This window comes from Acanthochromis polyacanthus, chromosome 24 (assembly GCF_021347895.1).
Source record: "Acanthochromis polyacanthus isolate Apoly-LR-REF ecotype Palm Island chromosome 24, KAUST_Apoly_ChrSc, whole genome shotgun sequence".
NCBI classification, from domain to species: Eukaryota; Metazoa; Chordata; class Actinopteri; family Pomacentridae; genus Acanthochromis; species Acanthochromis polyacanthus.
The window spans coordinates 5,865,468-5,882,189 of NC_067136.1; the positions used below are offsets into that span (position 1 = coordinate 5,865,468).

At 43.8% G+C, this 16,722-nt stretch overlaps 1 protein-coding gene across 22 annotated transcripts; it reads right to left on the reverse strand.

Moving 5' to 3' along the window:
* Positions 1–348: 348 nt before the first annotated feature.
* On the reverse strand, positions 349–9,333 carry LOC127532692 (transcription factor SPT20 homolog). 22 transcript variants are annotated; one of them, XM_051944715.1, is made up of 7 exons: positions 8,758–8,776; positions 8,302–8,367; positions 7,912–8,074; positions 2,729–2,832; positions 1,016–2,630; positions 648–982; positions 349–552 (listed from the first exon to the last, which is right to left on the reverse strand). In XM_051944715.1, exons 4-5 carry the CDS (start codon positions 2,817–2,819, stop codon positions 1,738–1,740), a joined length of 984 nt encoding a protein of 327 aa, XP_051800675.1. In that variant the 5' UTR covers positions 2,820–2,832; positions 7,912–8,074; positions 8,302–8,367; positions 8,758–8,776; the 3' UTR covers positions 349–552; positions 648–982; positions 1,016–1,737. The 22 variants fall into 22 exon arrangements, with proteins under 22 accessions (XP_051800675.1, XP_051800662.1, XP_051800671.1 ...); XM_051944702.1 differs by lacking the exon at positions 8,758–8,776 and adding an exon at positions 9,212–9,319 and having other exon boundaries at positions 648–2,630; positions 8,302–8,334; XM_051944711.1 differs by lacking the exons at positions 7,912–8,074; positions 8,758–8,776 and adding exons at positions 8,170–8,235; positions 9,212–9,319 and having other exon boundaries at positions 648–2,630; positions 8,302–8,334.
* Positions 9,334–16,722: the final 7,389 nt, after the last annotated feature.

Sequence of the window (16,722 nt, forward strand, 5' to 3'; positions counted from 1 at the left end):
TCTACGTGCCTTTTTAATTGCCCCCTGGGGACAAATAGTTTTCTGAATCTGAACTGAGGCTCCACAGCAGGAAGTCAGCAGAACTAAGGTGAGGTTCTCTGGTGTCTTCAGGATCACTCTGTCCAGGTCCTGGTTCATGTTTTATACACTTATTCTTCTCTTTGTGGCCATTTTGTGTCTCTACGTCAGTTCTGCATCTTTTTGTGGTTGTTTTGTGTCAGTTTGTGTGTCGGTTCTCCACCTCTGTTCTTCACTGTCAGGACCAGGACCAGGTCTCCACTGTGGTGGTCCAGGTCCATGTCCTGGTCCTGGTCCATAGAGGACAGTGTGTGATATAAAGACTCAGACTCAGGGCTGTAAAAACGTTTTTATTCCCTTAAAAACCTCAACAGTTCATTCCAGAGGACACGCTGCCATCTAGTGGTGAACAGCTGACAGGACACACAGCTGACGGTTCCCATGACAACAGCAATAACACTGAACGTGGCTGGTTAAAGAGTACGACTGTTAAAGTTATGGAAACACACAGAACTGAGACTGAACACACGTTACCTGGAACGTCCAGCTCAGGTTCTGGACCTATCAGAACCTGGAGGGTCCAGCTCAGAGGTTCTGGACCTGTAGGGTCCAGCTCAGAGGTTCTGGACCTGTAGGGTCCAGCTCAGAGGTTCTGGTTTGTCCTCCCTTGGACTGTGCCGGATCAGACAGTAAATAAACTGTGGCTCTGCTCTGCATAGTTCTGACACCAGAACCTGGATTTATTCCACCTCCTGAGCAGAACCCCCATGCTGGTTCAGGAACTGGTCCTCGGAGCAGAACCAGAGCCGACCTGCAGTACCAGGTCAGGTGGTCCTGTTCCTTCAGCATGTTCTCACGTCTCCTTCAAAAAGCAGAAGTTCTGACATTCAGTGAGCTCAGGGTCCAGTTAGAGGGCCCGTCTGTCCTCAATGTCTTTATGTGGACACGTCCATCAGAACCGGGCCTTGGCTGTCAGTGAAGTCCATCAGAACCGCACCTTGTTGGCAGGACATTGGCACATACTTTGGGAATGTCCCAAAATAAAGCCTTTCTGGCTTGATGTTAATAAAGCCATAATTAAGATGTTAATATTAAGATACCACTACAGTTCTCTATTATATTTCTGGAAAATTGTAACATTATGGCAGACAGCTGAATAAATATCCTTTTTCAATTCTGATAGTAGCAGCCAAAAAGGCAATCACATGATGTTGGCTCCTTCCTGACCCCCCCCCCCCCCCCCTCCACGCTGTCCCAATGGATAAACATTGTAAACGACATTTATAGGATGGAAGCCACTTCATTTGCTGTTCGTCTTAACAAGAGAGCCTTTGTAAACTGATGAGTAGATGGTCAGATTTGTAAAGCCATTACAACCAGACTTTATCGAGATCACCTGCTCTTAAAATTGTTTTTTGAAATAGACTGTGTGTACTTTAATAGACTTAATGTGTGCACTTCCCCCCTTTTTTCTTTTTTTTGTTTTTGTTTTTGTTTTGTTTTGGTATGTTCTAACTGTTCATTTGTATTTCTAAGGAAAAAAAAACAAGTGGATGGTATTTCAAAATATCTGTCTTGAACATGTTTGTATTGAATCCCACTTTCTGAAAATAAAGAATAATAATAATAAAAAAAGAACTGCTCCTTGTCAGTCATAAATGTCCATCAGAACCGGGCCTTGTCAGTCAGTAAAGTCCATCAGAACCGGGCCGTGGTTCCTCAGAAGTGGACGTGTCCAGAGTGTGGGTCCGGTGGTGGTCCTCCAGGAGGGACGTCCTGCAGCAGGTTCCGACCCAGCGGTCTGCTGAGCGGGTAGTTCTGGGCCAGGGCCTCCTCGGCCCAGTCTGTTCTGGACAGCAGCTGGTCCATGTGGGGTCCTGGGGCCCGGTGCAGCAGGGGGTAGGGGCTGATGGAGGGCTCCCGGTCCAGTAACGGATGTCCGGGTCCTCGGTGTCCGTCGGGTCCGTAAGGGGCCACCGTGAGGATGGAGGGGTCCCGGTCCAACGTCTGCAGGGTCTGCTGGTCCATCTGGTACAGCTGCTTCTTGTGGACCGGGCCGTGGTCCTGGTGGTCCAGTCTGCTGTGGCACAGCTGCTTCTTGTGGACGTGGAGGTGGTCCTGGTGGTTCAGGTGGGCGTGGTCATCCAGCTTCTTCTGGTTCTGGATGCTGTCCTGGGCCTGGTGGTTCATCTGGAGCTGGTACTGTGGTCTCTTCTGGTTCTGAGGGTTGTCCTGGTCACGTTGGTCCATCTGAGGTTGGTACTGGGGTCTCTTCTGGTTCTGTGGGTTGTCCTGGTCATGTAGGTCCATCTGAGGTTGGTACTGGGGTTTCTTCTGGTTCTGGATTTGGTCTTGGTGCTCCTGGTTCTCCTCCAGGTCCATCTGAGCGTGGAACTGCTGCTTCTTCTGGCTCTGGATCTGGTTGTGGACCTGGTTCTTGATGTCCTTCCAGTGTCGGCCCCTGAGGACCGGCTCCAGGTCCAGACAGCGCTGACAGACCTCCTTCCCCGGTACCGTCTTGACCAGAACGTGGACCGCCAGCTGCCTCCAGATCGCCTCCTTCTCTGCAGAAGACCAGGGGCGGCGCTGGACCTTCCTGGGGGCAACGGGACCTGGAAGACAGAGGGACAGGTGAGAGAACCAAAGGACCGGACCAGGCCCTGGACCTGGACCAGGACCAGGAGGGCAATATGAGCCCAGGAGAACCCACCTGTGACGGGGGTCTGCAGTCTGGACTTAGGTGGAACCAGGGAGGTCCCCTGTGTGGGCTTGGACAGGCCTGGAAACAGGAAGAGACACATCAGACAGAACTACCTGGTGGTCCAGAGATACATCACACAGAACCGCCTGGTGGTCCAGAGACAGGTCAGACAGAACCGCCTGGTGGTCCAGAGATACATCAGACAGAACCGCCTGGTGGTCCAGAGACAGGTCAGACAGAACCGCCTGGTGGTCCAGAGATACATCAGACAGAATCGCCTGGTGGTCCAGAGACAGGCTCCTCACGACTCACAGCCTGAGCGAGTGCACATGTGCGGCAGCTGAGCACTCGGTGAGAACGCCAAGCTTCGATATTTTGTCAAAATTGTGATGCTTACTTAACAAAAAGTGCCTGAAAGTTGGTGGACCTAACATAAAAGACGATTGACTGTGTCATGAGCCCCAAAAAGATAAAAGAACAGCCTAAACCAAACGACAAGGACGTGGAACAACAGGTGGAACAAACAAGCAGCATGGCAAGTACACGAGATAACACCGAGCTCTCAGACTTGATACGCTCTGTAATAAGAGATCAGTATAGTAATGAAAACACTTACTACCATCACTGGTGAAATCTCTGCTTGTACGCGGAGGCTTGGAGAAGTGGATGAAACTTTGTCAAAGCTCGAGAGTCGGATTACAACCTTAGAGACGGAGAGCCAGACGCTGCACAAAGCTAATGTGGAGCTGAGAGAGAGGGCTGAGCGGCTCGAGATGCACAGCCACAAATACAATCTGCGAGTGTTTGGTCTGCCGGATGGCATCGAAAAAGGCACTCCAACGAACTACATGAATATGTTGCTAAAAGAGTTATTCAAAGACAAGCTGATATCAGAACCTGAAGTAGAAATGGCGCATCGAATCGGACCGTCGGGGAAACCTGGAGGGAGAGCAATGATTATGCGCCTGCGAAAGTTTACCACGAAGGAGGAGATACTGGAAGTGGCAAAAAAGGAGCGTGCCTTACTGATTCAAGGGATGAAGTCAAAGATCTTCCCTGACTTGACAACAGAGATGGCCAAGAGATGAGCCAGCTTCTGGGATACCAGGAAAAAACTGAAGAGCGCTAACGTGAGGCATGGCATCATTCATCCAGCCACACTGAGAGTGACTTTTGGAGGTGAGACCAAAAAGTTCACAAACAACCATGAAGCTGAAATATACTATAAAACTGTGATCGAACCTGGGGCAAAGAACATCGGATAAAAGGGATGAGTTATGAAAGAAAAGATGGACACAGAGGCCTTTTGGAATAAATATGACATGAATTTTTGTATTAATGACTTAAAGAGAGAGAGTAATTATTATTAAGAAAATACTTAAGAAAAGCAGGCCTATATTTTTGTTAGAGTTCTACTATGTAAGCTCACAATGTTCATTTAGATTAAAATATGTATCTTAATTGTGAGCAGGCGTAGCTCAGTAAATGTTTTTGGTTCATTACAGACTTATGTGAGTGTGACTGGGTGTGTGAACGGTGTTTGTCAGAGCTTATTTGTTATCTATGTTCATATGACAGCTCAAAGGGAAAAAAAGGTTTAATTATTGTAAAACAAAAACCAGACGGTTAAAGACAAAATACTGCTGCAAAAAGGAGGATTTAAAATAGCTCATTTAAATGTGTTTAGCTTAAGAAACAAAGTGAAAGATATGCAGGATATATTACAGAATTATAATTTGCAGGTGTTAGTTTTATCAGAAACAAAATTAGATTCATCAATAAACAGCTCTTTATTAAGTACAGGTGATTATGATATCTATAGATTAGACAAAATTAGATTCATCAATAAACAGCTCTTTATTAAGTACAGGTGATTATGATATCTATAGATTAGACAAAATTAGATTCATCAATAAACAGCTCTTTATTAAGTACAGGTGATTATGATATCTATAGATTAGACAAAATTAGATTCATCAATAAACAGCTCTTTATTAAGTACAGGTGATTATGATATCTGTAGATAAGACAGAAATTTGTATGGTGGTGGTGTAGTTTATGTCCAAAATCATATCCCAGTCAAAATGAGAACAGACCTTATGATAATAGGAGTTGAAGTTCTATGGTTACAACTACAGTTACCTCATCTGAAGCCTGTGATTATTGGATGTTGTTACAGACCACCAGATGCTACTATAATGTACTTTGACCAAATATGTGAAATGCTGGATAAAGTGAGTGATACAGGAAGCAAAGTCTGTTTTTTAGGTGATTTAAATGTAGATTGGAAATCTAAAAGTTGTGCTTTAAAAAATAAGTTACTTTCATTCTCTAATACTTGTAATATGAGCCAACTTGTCCAAGAATTTATGAGAGTGAATTTAAAAACTGATGGTTCTTTTTCAAGAACTCTTATTGATTTACTTTCTACAAATGTACCAGAGCTATGCTCTGAGGCGGTCTCTATTCCTGTTGGTTGTAGTGATCACAATTTAATTGCTGTTATACGGAAAACAAAGGTGCCTAAACCAGGACAAAAATTTATTTGTAGAAGGACACTTAAATATTTTAATGAAAATAATTTAGTGACAGAAATAAGTGGCATAGATTGGTCAGAGGTAATAAAAGAATTAGATCCATGTAAGGCGGTGGTGGTCTTTGACAACTTAACACAAGTGACTGATAAACATGCTCCTTTGAGGAAAAAAGCAGTGAGAAACATCTCAGCTCCATGGCTGGATCAAGAACTCAAAGACTTAATGAAACAAAGGGATAAATTAAAAAAGGAGGCAAGTGAATTTAATGATATAAGACTGTGGAATAAATATCGTACATTACGAAATCTTGTGACCAAATTAAATAAATCTAAAAAGCGCCTGTACTATCAAAAAAAGATTCAAGAGGCTAAGTTGGATAGTGTAAAACTATGGGGAACATTAAATGAACTGAAGGAAGACAATGCGAACTACTCTGACTTTCTTGGAGGGAGATGAAACATATCTTACTAAACCAAGGGATATTGCCAATTACCTGAGTACATTTTATAAAAATAAAATCCAAGCACTTAGGAATACTTTGGGGCTTCGACAAACTGTAAATATTTCATATGATTTAATAAAAAATAATATCATGCAAAATAAAGACAATACTTTTACCTTTGAGGTCACAGAGGATTACATAAAGAAGCTTTTGTTAGCAAGTAAAGACAAACCTTCTGGTATTGATAATATTGACATAAAATTTCTGAAGTTAGCGGTAAATTATATTTCCTTACCTGTCAGTCATATTATTAATATAAGTCTACAAAGAAGTGTTTTCCCGTCCCAATGGAAGACAGCAAAAATAATTCCTTTAATTAAAAATAATAAAGAGCTGCTTTCAGGTCCAAACAGTAGACCAATAAGTTTGTTACCATCATTAAGTAAAATTTTGGAAAAAGTTGCATATGATCAAATTCAGAAATATTTTTTAAACAATGACTTGAATACAATTTATCAACACGCATATAGAGCAGGACACTCCACGACAACTGCACTTACTCAGATTACTGATCACTGGCTGGAGGAAATCGATAATCAAAAGATAATTGAAACAATATTTATAGATTTAAGTGCGGCTTTTGATTTGTTGGATCATAATATTTTATTAGATAAATTAAGATTGTATGGATTTACATCATCAGCTGTGAAATGGGTTGAAAGTTATCTTTGTGATCGAGAGTATAAGGTTTATTTTAATGAAAGTTATTCTGAGGTTGGACTGATGGACTGTGGTGTGCCCCAGGGCAGTTGTCTGGGACCTTTGTTATTTTCTATTTTTACCAATGATTTTTCGCTGGTGTTACAACATGCAACCATGGCTATTTATGCAGATGAATCAACAGTATATGCATCTGCACAAACTGTAGGTCAACTGAATAGCATCTTAAATGATGAAATGGCTTCCATTACACAATGGATTCAAGATAATAAATTATTAATACTGGGAAAACAAAATGCATGGCAATAGGTTCTATATTTAATATGAGAAATGCACCCAGGCTTCACTTAATTCAAGGAAGTAAATTAATAGAACAAGTAGAGGAAGCGAAATTATTAGATGTAGTAGTAGATTCTAAATTGTCCTGGACCAGTCAAGTTAATCATTTATTAAAGAAAATGGGGAGAAGTATGGGAACCATTAAATACTGTAGAAAATACATTCCTCAGTGGTTGACCAAACAGCTAGTTCAATCATTAGTACTGTCCTATTTAGACTATGCATCAGTCATTTGGTCTAATACGAGTGAAAATAATTTACACAAGTTACAAGTAGCTCAAAATAGGGCAGCACGGATTGTGTTAGGTTGCCCTTATAGAACTAACGTAACAACAATGCATAATAACTTGACCTGGCTGACAGTTAAATGCAGATTTAAGTACTTTTTAATAACATTTATTAGAAAAGTTATTGTTTCAAAAATGCCAAAAATTATTCATTGTAAATTAGAATTTTTTTTCAGGTATTCATAATTATAATACACGCCAAGCAAGTGAAACAAGGTGTCTATTGCCTCAGAGCAGAACAAATCAAAAACAACGAACTGAGTTATCGAGCCATGATTGCATGGAATGCTTTACCCAGATTTCTTATTGCAGAGAACAACAAAATTTGTTTTCAAAAGAAATTGAAACTTTTTCTGTTTACACAATAATGGACACAAAAGAAATACTAAAGTGAAGTTACAATGAATGTAATATGACTTGTTATCATTGTTAACATTGTAATATGCAGCTATGTTTTTGTATTTTTGTTTCTCTTTTTCAGATTTTCTCATTGAGCTCTTGGTAGCTTTTTGTTAAATTGTGTGATAGGTATGTAGAAGAATGTGTGTGTGTGTGTGTGTGTGTGTGTGTGTGTGTGTGTGTATGTATGTATATATATATATATATATATATATAATAAAAAGTGCATTGTTTGTAATGAATATGAGAAAGACCCCAGGAAGAATAACCTCTGAGCTGTGTCAGAGGCTAATGGGGTTCTTAATAAACAAACAAACAAACAGGTCGGAGAGAACCGCCTGGTGGTCCAGAGACATCAGACAGAACCGCCTGGTGGTCCAGAGACATGTTTGACAGAACCGCCTGGTGGTCCAGAGACACGTCAGACAGAACCGCCTGGTGGTCCAGAGACATGTTTGACAGAACCACCTGGTGGTCCAGAGACACGTCAGACAGAACCGCCTGGTGGTCCAGAGACATCAGACAGAACCGCCTGGTGGTCCAGAGACACGTCAGACAGAACCGCCTGGTGGTCCAGAGACACGTCAGACAGAACCGCCTGGTGGTCCAGAGACACGTCAGACAGAACCGCCTGGTGGTCCAGAGACACGTAAGACAGAACCGCCTGGTGGTCCAGAGACATCAGACAGAACCACCTGGTGGTCCAGAGACATCAGACAGAACCACCTGGTGGTCCAGAGACACGTCAGACAGAACCGCCTGGTGGTCCAGAGACACGTCAGACAGAACCGCCTGGTGGTCCAGAGACACGTAAGACAGAACCGCCTGGGGGTCCAGAGACATGTTTGACAGAACCACCTGGTGGTCCAGAGACACGTCAGACAGAACCGCCTGGTGGTCCAGAGACACGTCAGACAGAACCGCCTGGTGGTCCAGAGACACGTAAGACAGAACCGCCTGGGGGTCCAGAGACATGTTTGACAGAACCACCTGGTGGTCCAGAGTCACGTCAGACAGAATTGCCTGGTGGTCCAGAGACATCAGACAGAACCGCCTGGTGGTCCAGAGACACGTAAGACAGAACCGCCTGGGGGTCCAGAGACATGTTTGACAGAACCGCCTGGTGGTCCAGAGACACGTAAGACAGAACCGCCTGGGGGTCCAGAGACATGTTTGACAGAACTACCTGGTGGTCCAGAGACATCAGACAGAACCGCCTGGTGGTCCAGAGACATCAGACAGAACCGCCTGGTGGTCCAGAGACACGTAAGACAGAACCGCCTGGGGGTCCAGAGACATGTTTGACAGAACCACCTGGTGGTCCAGAGACATCAGACAGAACCACCTGGTGGTCCAGAGACACGTCAGACAGAACCGCCTGGTGGTCCAGAGACACGTAAGACAGAACCGCCTGGGGGTCCAGAGACATGTTTGACAGAACCACCTGGTGGTCCAGAGTCACGTCAGACAGAATTGCCTGGTGGTCCAGAGACATCAGACAGAACCGCCTGGTGGTCCAGAGACACGTAAGACAGAACCGCCTGGGGGTCCAGAGACATGTTTGACAGAACCGCCTGGTGGTCCAGAGACACGTAAGACAGAACCGCCTGGGGGTCCAGAGACATGTTTGACAGAACTACCTGGTGGTCCAGAGACATCAGACAGAACCGCCTGGTGGTCCAGAGACACGTAAGACAGAACCGCCTGGGGGTCCAGAGACATGTTTGACAGAACCACCTGGTGGTCCAGAGACATCAGACAGAACCACCTGGTGGTCCAGAGACACGTCAGACAGAACCGCCTGGTGGTCCAGAGACACGTCAGACAGAACCGCCTGGTGGTCCAGAGACACGTCAGACAGAACCGCCTGGTGGTCCAGAGACATCAGACAGAACCACCTGGTGGTCCAGAGACATCAGACAGAACCACCTGGTGGTCCAGAGACATCAGACAGAACCGCCTGGTGGTCCAGAGACATCAGACAGAACCACCTGGTGGTCCTACACCTTCTAAACCTTCTAAACACATTACCAGCATGAGAACAGGAAGCTCTGAGGACCACATCAATCAGGGTTAGCTGCTGAGCGGGTCGTTCTGGACCACAGCTGAAGAACTACAACATTTCTTTAACCCCGAAGTTCCACATAATGCGATCACGCCGCGCCACAGAACGAAGTGCTGCCGTCTTGCTCCGAAAGTCAAAGCACACAGCAAGCGCCGTCCGGATGGGGAGGGCTGCTCCTGAGAGAGGCTCTCCTGTGAACAGCGATATCACGCGATAAAAACACATGATATAAACAGAAAATAAATAAATTGTAATATGTTTGAAAGAAGTTTGGAAGCATTTGGTGGCGTGAGGATGTTTATTCTCACGAGCAGGCAACTCATACGTGCATTTGCATTGACTGTCACTACACATTAACAATGCGGCTCCCGTAGCTCTGGGCTTACGTCGTACTACCGTAATAGACATAGGAGATGTGCATGCACCCTTTTTCTTAACTGCGCCAAGTATGAACATGAATAAATGCAAACCAAACATATATCTGCATATATGACATCTTCCTCCTTTTGAAGTGTTATTTATACTTTGTAAATAACCACTGATTTAAGAACGTACACTTCTGAGAGACAGTCTATATGCAATGTATTACTGAAAAAAATAAAGAATAACTGAAAACATGCACAAATGCACTTTTAGCTTAGTTTAGCTGGTAAATTGTCCTGAATTAAATCACTTCCAAAACTTGAGTGAACATACAAATAACATTTCTCTTTTTTTTATACACACACACCTTTCCCCCTTTTCCTCTTTTTTTTTTGTCTGTTGTTGTTGCTGTTGATGTTGATGTTGGACACCCCCTCCTTGAACTCCTTGAACTCTACACTTGAGAACTGCGGCCCATTATCACTAACAACTTCATCAGGGATGCCATAGCGTGCAAAAACCCCTTTGATCTTCTGGATGACTCTACTGCTAGTTGTGGAAGGAAGATCCAGAATTTCTAGGAACCTGGAATAATAGTCCGAAAGAACCAGGTAAGTGTGTTGGTTATACTCACAAAGGTCCATGGCGACTCTCCTCCAGGGACGGTCAGGCAGCGGTGTGGAGATGAGTGGTTCTCTTTGCTGAGCTCTCCTCATTTCATGGCATGACTCACAGGACATCACCAGATTGTTTATCTCTGTAGTGATTCCAGGCCACCACACTGAAGACTGTGCTCGCTCCCTACATTTCACAAGTCCCTGGTGACCTTCATGGATCCTTTGCAAAATTTCTGCTCTCAGTGACTTTGGAACTACAATTCTGCTTCCTTTCAGGATAAGTCCACTGTATTCAGACAGTTCTGCTCTGACCTGGAAATATGCCCTGACGTCAGCAGGCACGCTCTGAGAACGATCTGGCCATCCATTCTTGATCAGCTGCCTCACTGACTGCATTTCTGTGTCTTGAGCTGTTGCTTGATTTCATCCATTTTGCTCGTGGACGCTGGAATTGCGCTTACCACACTGTCAACATAATGGGTGACTTCGCTGTCTGTTTCACTGACATTAGAAGGGCTGGTCAGAGGGCTTCGGGACAGCGTATCTGCCACCAGCAGGGTCTTCCCTGAAGCATACTCGGCCACTGCATTAAATCTCATGAGCCTCATAAGAAGACGCTGACACCGGATGGGGACATTGTCCAGGCTGCGGCTGTTGATGAGGGGAACCAGTGGTTTATGATCAGTCACTAGCCTGAACTGCTTCAGGCCAACAAGGTATCGGTCGAATCTCTCACATGCCCACACTCCAGCTAGCTGCTCTTTCTCAATTTGAGCATAGCGAGTTTCTGCCTCGGTGAGCCGTCTGGAACAATATGCCACTGGCTTCCATTGCTCACCGTGTAGCTGCAGTAGCACACCGCCCAACCCATAGCTGCTCGCATCAGCCGGCACTGCAGTGGGTTTTGTGACATCGTAGAACGCGAGTATTGGTGCAGTTGTGAGCAGTTCCTTTATGTGATCGAATGCAGCCTGTTGTGCGTCACCCCACGTCCACATGTTCTTCTGTTTCAGGAGTTCATACAGCGGTTCTCCAACAGTTGCGAGGTTGGGGACATATTTTCCTAGATAATTTACCATCCCCAGAACTCTCTTCAAGTCATGTACATCTGTGGGTGGTGGAAGCTGTTGGATGGCTTCCACTTTATCTGGGTCTGGCCGAACTCTTGACTGATCAATGAGGTGTCCAAGAAACCGTAGCTCTTTCTGCTTGAACAGGCACTTCTCACGGTTGAGTTTCAGGCCAGCAGCCTCAATGCGCTGCATCACTTTTTCCAGCCAGCGGTAATGCTCTGCTTCAGTAGTGCCATGCACAAGAATGTCGTCCATAAAGACTTCTACTCCATCCAAGCCTTGGAGCGTTTCTATCATCTTCCTTTGAAAAATTTCAGGCGCGCTTGTGATTCCGAACGGCAGCCTCTTGAATTGAAATCTGCCGAACGGCGTGATGAAAGTGGTCAGCTTACAGCTATCCGGGTGGAGAGGAATCTGGAAGAATCCACTAGCTGCATCCAAGGAGGTGAAGAGTGTGGCACCACTGAGCTTTGCAGTGATCTCATCAGTCATAGGTAAAATGTAGTGTTCCCTCTTAACAGCTTCATTCAGTCTTTTGAAGTCTACACAGATGCGTGCTTTTCCTGTCGCTTTCTTCAGCACAGGCACCATTGGCGCGCACCACTCCGTTGATTGTGTGACCTTCTCAATAACGCCGTTTCGCTCCATCCTCTCTAACTCCTCCTTTACTTTGGGCAGCATTGAAAGAGGAACGCGGCGTGCTGCATATACGGCGTAAGGCTGGGCATCACTCTTCAGTTGTATTTTGACAGGCTCGGTGTCCAACGTCCCATGCTCACCGTATGCGCCCATGCTTGTCTGTGCACCTTTTCGCACTGTTTCATCCACTCTTTGGACCAGATTTAACTGCACTGATGTCTCCCGGCTGAGAAGGTTATTTACAGTTGATCCGCTGACGATGTAGGCTGTGAGGGGTAGAGTTCTGCCTTTGTATGTAACAGTGCTCTCGATCCGTCCAATGCATTTTAGCTTGCCTCCAGGCCCTTCCAGTGGAATGTGTGCAGGCTGTAGTGGTGCGTTTGGAGTGAGCAAATGGTAGGTCGCCTCGCTGATGACGGTCAAATCGGCACCAGTGTCAATCTTGAAATCAACAGGTGTGGAGCCCACTTGCAATTCAACGACCCATTGTTCTGCTGTTGACTCTGCTTTGTTTACAGCCCCCAGAAAATATGGCTGGAACTGCTGCTGCACTGGTGGTTCTGCGACTACTTCTCTCACTGACCCTTTGGTTCTGCACACTAAGCCCCAATGTCCCACTTCTGCACATTTATTACACGTTGACTTTTTGGCTGGGCAGGTCTCATTTTCATTGTGCCTCTTTTTTCCACATTGTCCACATTGGCCTTGCCACTTATTTTCCCCTTTTGACTTGTGGGAACGATTGCTGTGTTTGCCTTGCTTCTGTGCTACCTCTTGGATTGAGCCTGATGTCCCTGCTGCTCCGCCTTGAATGCTGATTTGAGCCATCACTTCTTCAGCCTGCCTGACTGTCTCGATGGTCAGTGCTAATGTAAGGTCTTTAGTCAGCTGCAATTTGCGAGAAACGTCTTTATCCCGCACTCCCACAACAATACGATTACGGATATTTTCTTCCCTGCTTGCACCAAATTCACAATGCTCTGACAGTTCATACAGTGCCGTAATGAAGGATTCTGCTCTCTCCCCGGGCCCCTGTACACGTTGATGGAAACATGCACGTTCGTGTATCACATTTCGTCTTGGAACAAAATATTCATCATATTTGCCCAAAACAGTGTCAAAGTCATGTTGTGCAGCAGTACCAAAAACAAATGAGCGAAAAATATTTTCTGACTCGTTTCCCATGGAGTACACGAGACAACTCACTTGGACAGCGCCATCTTGTTTGTCCAGCTTCGTAGCTGTTCTGTACCGCATGAAGCGCTGGCGCCATTCTGGCCACTCACTTGGCTTGTCGAAGGGAAAGCTCGAAGGTGGGTTAAACTTTGCCATCTTGACTACTCACTTCGAAGGTGGAATCCGTCTTTTACTTCTGACACCATGTAATATGTTTGAAAGAAGTTTGGAAGCGTTTGGTGGCGTGAGGATGTTTATTCTCACGAGCAGGCAACTCATACGTGCATTTGCATTGACTGTCACTACACATTAACAATGCGGCTCCCGTAGCTCTGGGCTTACGTCGTACTACCGTAATAGACATAGGAGATGTGCATGTACCCTTTTTCTTAACTGCGCCAAGTATGAACATGAATAAATGCAAACCAAACATATATCTGCATATATGACATAAACCACACCTCATTTCGCTTCTACAAGGTCACTCTGCTTGACCCAGCCACATTGCTCTGTGATTTATAGTACTTCTAGCATGGTTGAGTACATGATTTATGTTTTGATCTCAAATGAGTGCTTTTCTTTATCCAATAGTTAATTTTGTACGGTTTATTCTATATAAAAACGGTAATTTCTCTTCGCCCATGGCGTCGTGTTGTATCTGGGACCCTGTTAACCTGATGCTCGTGCCTCCGGAGGTGTAATAACAACATATAGGGAAAAAATTTACACCCAAGAGGTCGTGCATTGTGTTTTATTTTGAAAGTTCTGGTTTAACTTCCTGTCTGGGGCTTTCTGAACGACAGTGAATTTACGAGGTTTTGAAGCGGCGGCGCAGAAAATAGAACTGAAGCGAATCTCCAGCGCCGTGGCGCTTCAGAGACACGGCGCTGGTGCTCCACAGCGCGTGCAGTGGAAATTGTCTGATAGAAGAGAATGGGTTCTAAGCGCTGCGCAGTACAATTCAAGAGCGCGGCGCTGGGCGGTGCTTTCGCGTTATGTGGAATTTAGGGGTAAGGCTGTCCATCTGTTCCTGTTTCTGGCTGAATGCAGACAAACACTACATTTCCCAGCATCCCACACTCTGAACTGAACAACTGGAACATTTTTGGCAGGAAAATATTTCATCAACTTCATCCAAGTTGATGCTTGTTTGTGTTTCACAGATTAAATAAAATGTTTCCTTCAGTTTCACACAGAGGAGAATGAAATCCACCAGTTAGAGTCCTCAGACACCAGAAATCATTATAATGTTCAATATATAAATATGAACTAGTAGTGGAGGACTGATTTCATACAATTACACTTTTACAAGTCCAACAAAATAAAATAAAGTGGTAATAACATCACTTTCTTACAGTGTTTTGTTGTGTAGAAATACATTCTAGCATGGACTGTAATTAGAGCTTTGACTTGTTAAATAATTTACATTTTATTGTGCCGTATTCAACTATTTCATATCAGAACAATTCATGCTAAGACACATATTGTGATACTATTGAACCATTAATGCCTCATCATCTTTAGACTTTGTTAAAATAAAGTTCTAATATGTTCATACACTAAGAGCTGCTGCTGCAATGTTGGAAAATGAAAAAGTCTCAATGTTTTCTTGATTAGAGGCTAAAACAGTTTAAAAAGGAAAATAAATGACACCAGTATCATCAATGGGTTTCACAGGGTTAAATCTGCAAAGATCCCGTCTACTATAAGTCAATAATCAGATATAACTAATATATTATAATAATGGAACATCAGCATCTTTTCCTGCTTTCCTGATAATAACTGTGTTTCCACCTTCACTTGTTTCTTCCTACAGACAGGTTTATTGGTGGTATGTACGTCTGATTTCAGCTCCTTTAAACAAACTGCTGACATGTCCACTTATACAAGCTGTCTGTTACAGTTCTAGTTCAGGTTCATTCAGCTCCATTAGATCAGTTCTCTGTGCTAATATCCTTTCCTTTTCTAGGAGTAGCTTTAAATGACCTTTATTCCATCTGATACTGGTCCATGGGAGAAATGACTCCTGTCTGTATTCTATGTTTTATCTCATTATAATTCTGTACTGTTCTCAGAGAATCACCTTTGAATGTGGAAAAGAGCTGCACAGTGTAACAGGATGGATTGATTAAAATGTGATTAGAATAAAAACTAAAAAGCATTAAAACATCAGCTTGATAACAGAAATAGTCTTTGTAACAGTGTTTTGGTAAATGATCACTTCTGGTAGCAGTCTGTTATAATCAGGTTACATTCTGAACTTTTTATCACCATTTAAAGGTATTTTTATGTTTAACTGTAAATTACAGTCTGCTGTCTCACACTGACCACAAATCACAGACTATAACTTTGAATCTGTTTGTCAGATTTTCTCTTTTCTATTGTTCCACCTGCTGACAGAAAACACTGTTACCATAGCAACAGAATCTTTCTCAGTCTAAGGTTGGTATAGTGTTGTTCTGTAAAGTTATTATACAGGTGATGATGTGTGGCATGTGGAGCTTCTTATTTTTTCATAGTGAGTTAAATCCCATCAGATTCATCCTGTAGCACTGACAGGACTTTTAGCTCACATCCTTTAATTACATCCATTAAACCAGAGATAACATTTATTAAGAAACGTCACATTAACACGTAAACTAGAGACGTACGGCAGCTTAAAAAAACACCTAAATAATTAGATCTATAACTAGAAGTTTGACCAAACTTGGACCGCCCGGCAACAAAGATGACTCCTGTGACCTTGAAAATGAGGTCACGGTCACCAAATGTGAACTTGACCTGTGTCTTATTATGGTACACCTGTGTACCAAATATGGTGAGGCTACATCAATATTTTATGGAGTTATCGCGCAGAAACCAAAGTGTTACAGACAAACAAGCAAGACCATGCAGCTGAAAACAATACCTTCTGGAAAACGCAGTTTTGCCGGGCGGTAATAATATATGTTATTGATCACTGAGGATGTACAGCAGAAACACCCTGCTGACTGTCAATCAATCAATCAATCAATAGATCTATAATAATATACACTAACAGCAGAAACACCCTGCTGTCTGTCTATCAATCAATCAATCAATAGATCTATAATAATATACACTAACAGCACAAACACCCTGCTGAGTGTGTGTCTATCAATCAACAGCAGTGTTTCCCCTGGGTTTAAATGGCTGTGAGGTGGTGGGTTGCGCCGGAGGTGCGAAGCAACTTGGGGGGTCCGGGGGCATGCCCCCCCTGGAAAAACTTTGAAAATCAAGATGCAAAATGGGGCATTCTGGCACAATTTGGAGCACATTTTGTTGTATTTGTAGCCATTTCCAAAAACTAAATTAAATAAAATTTTCA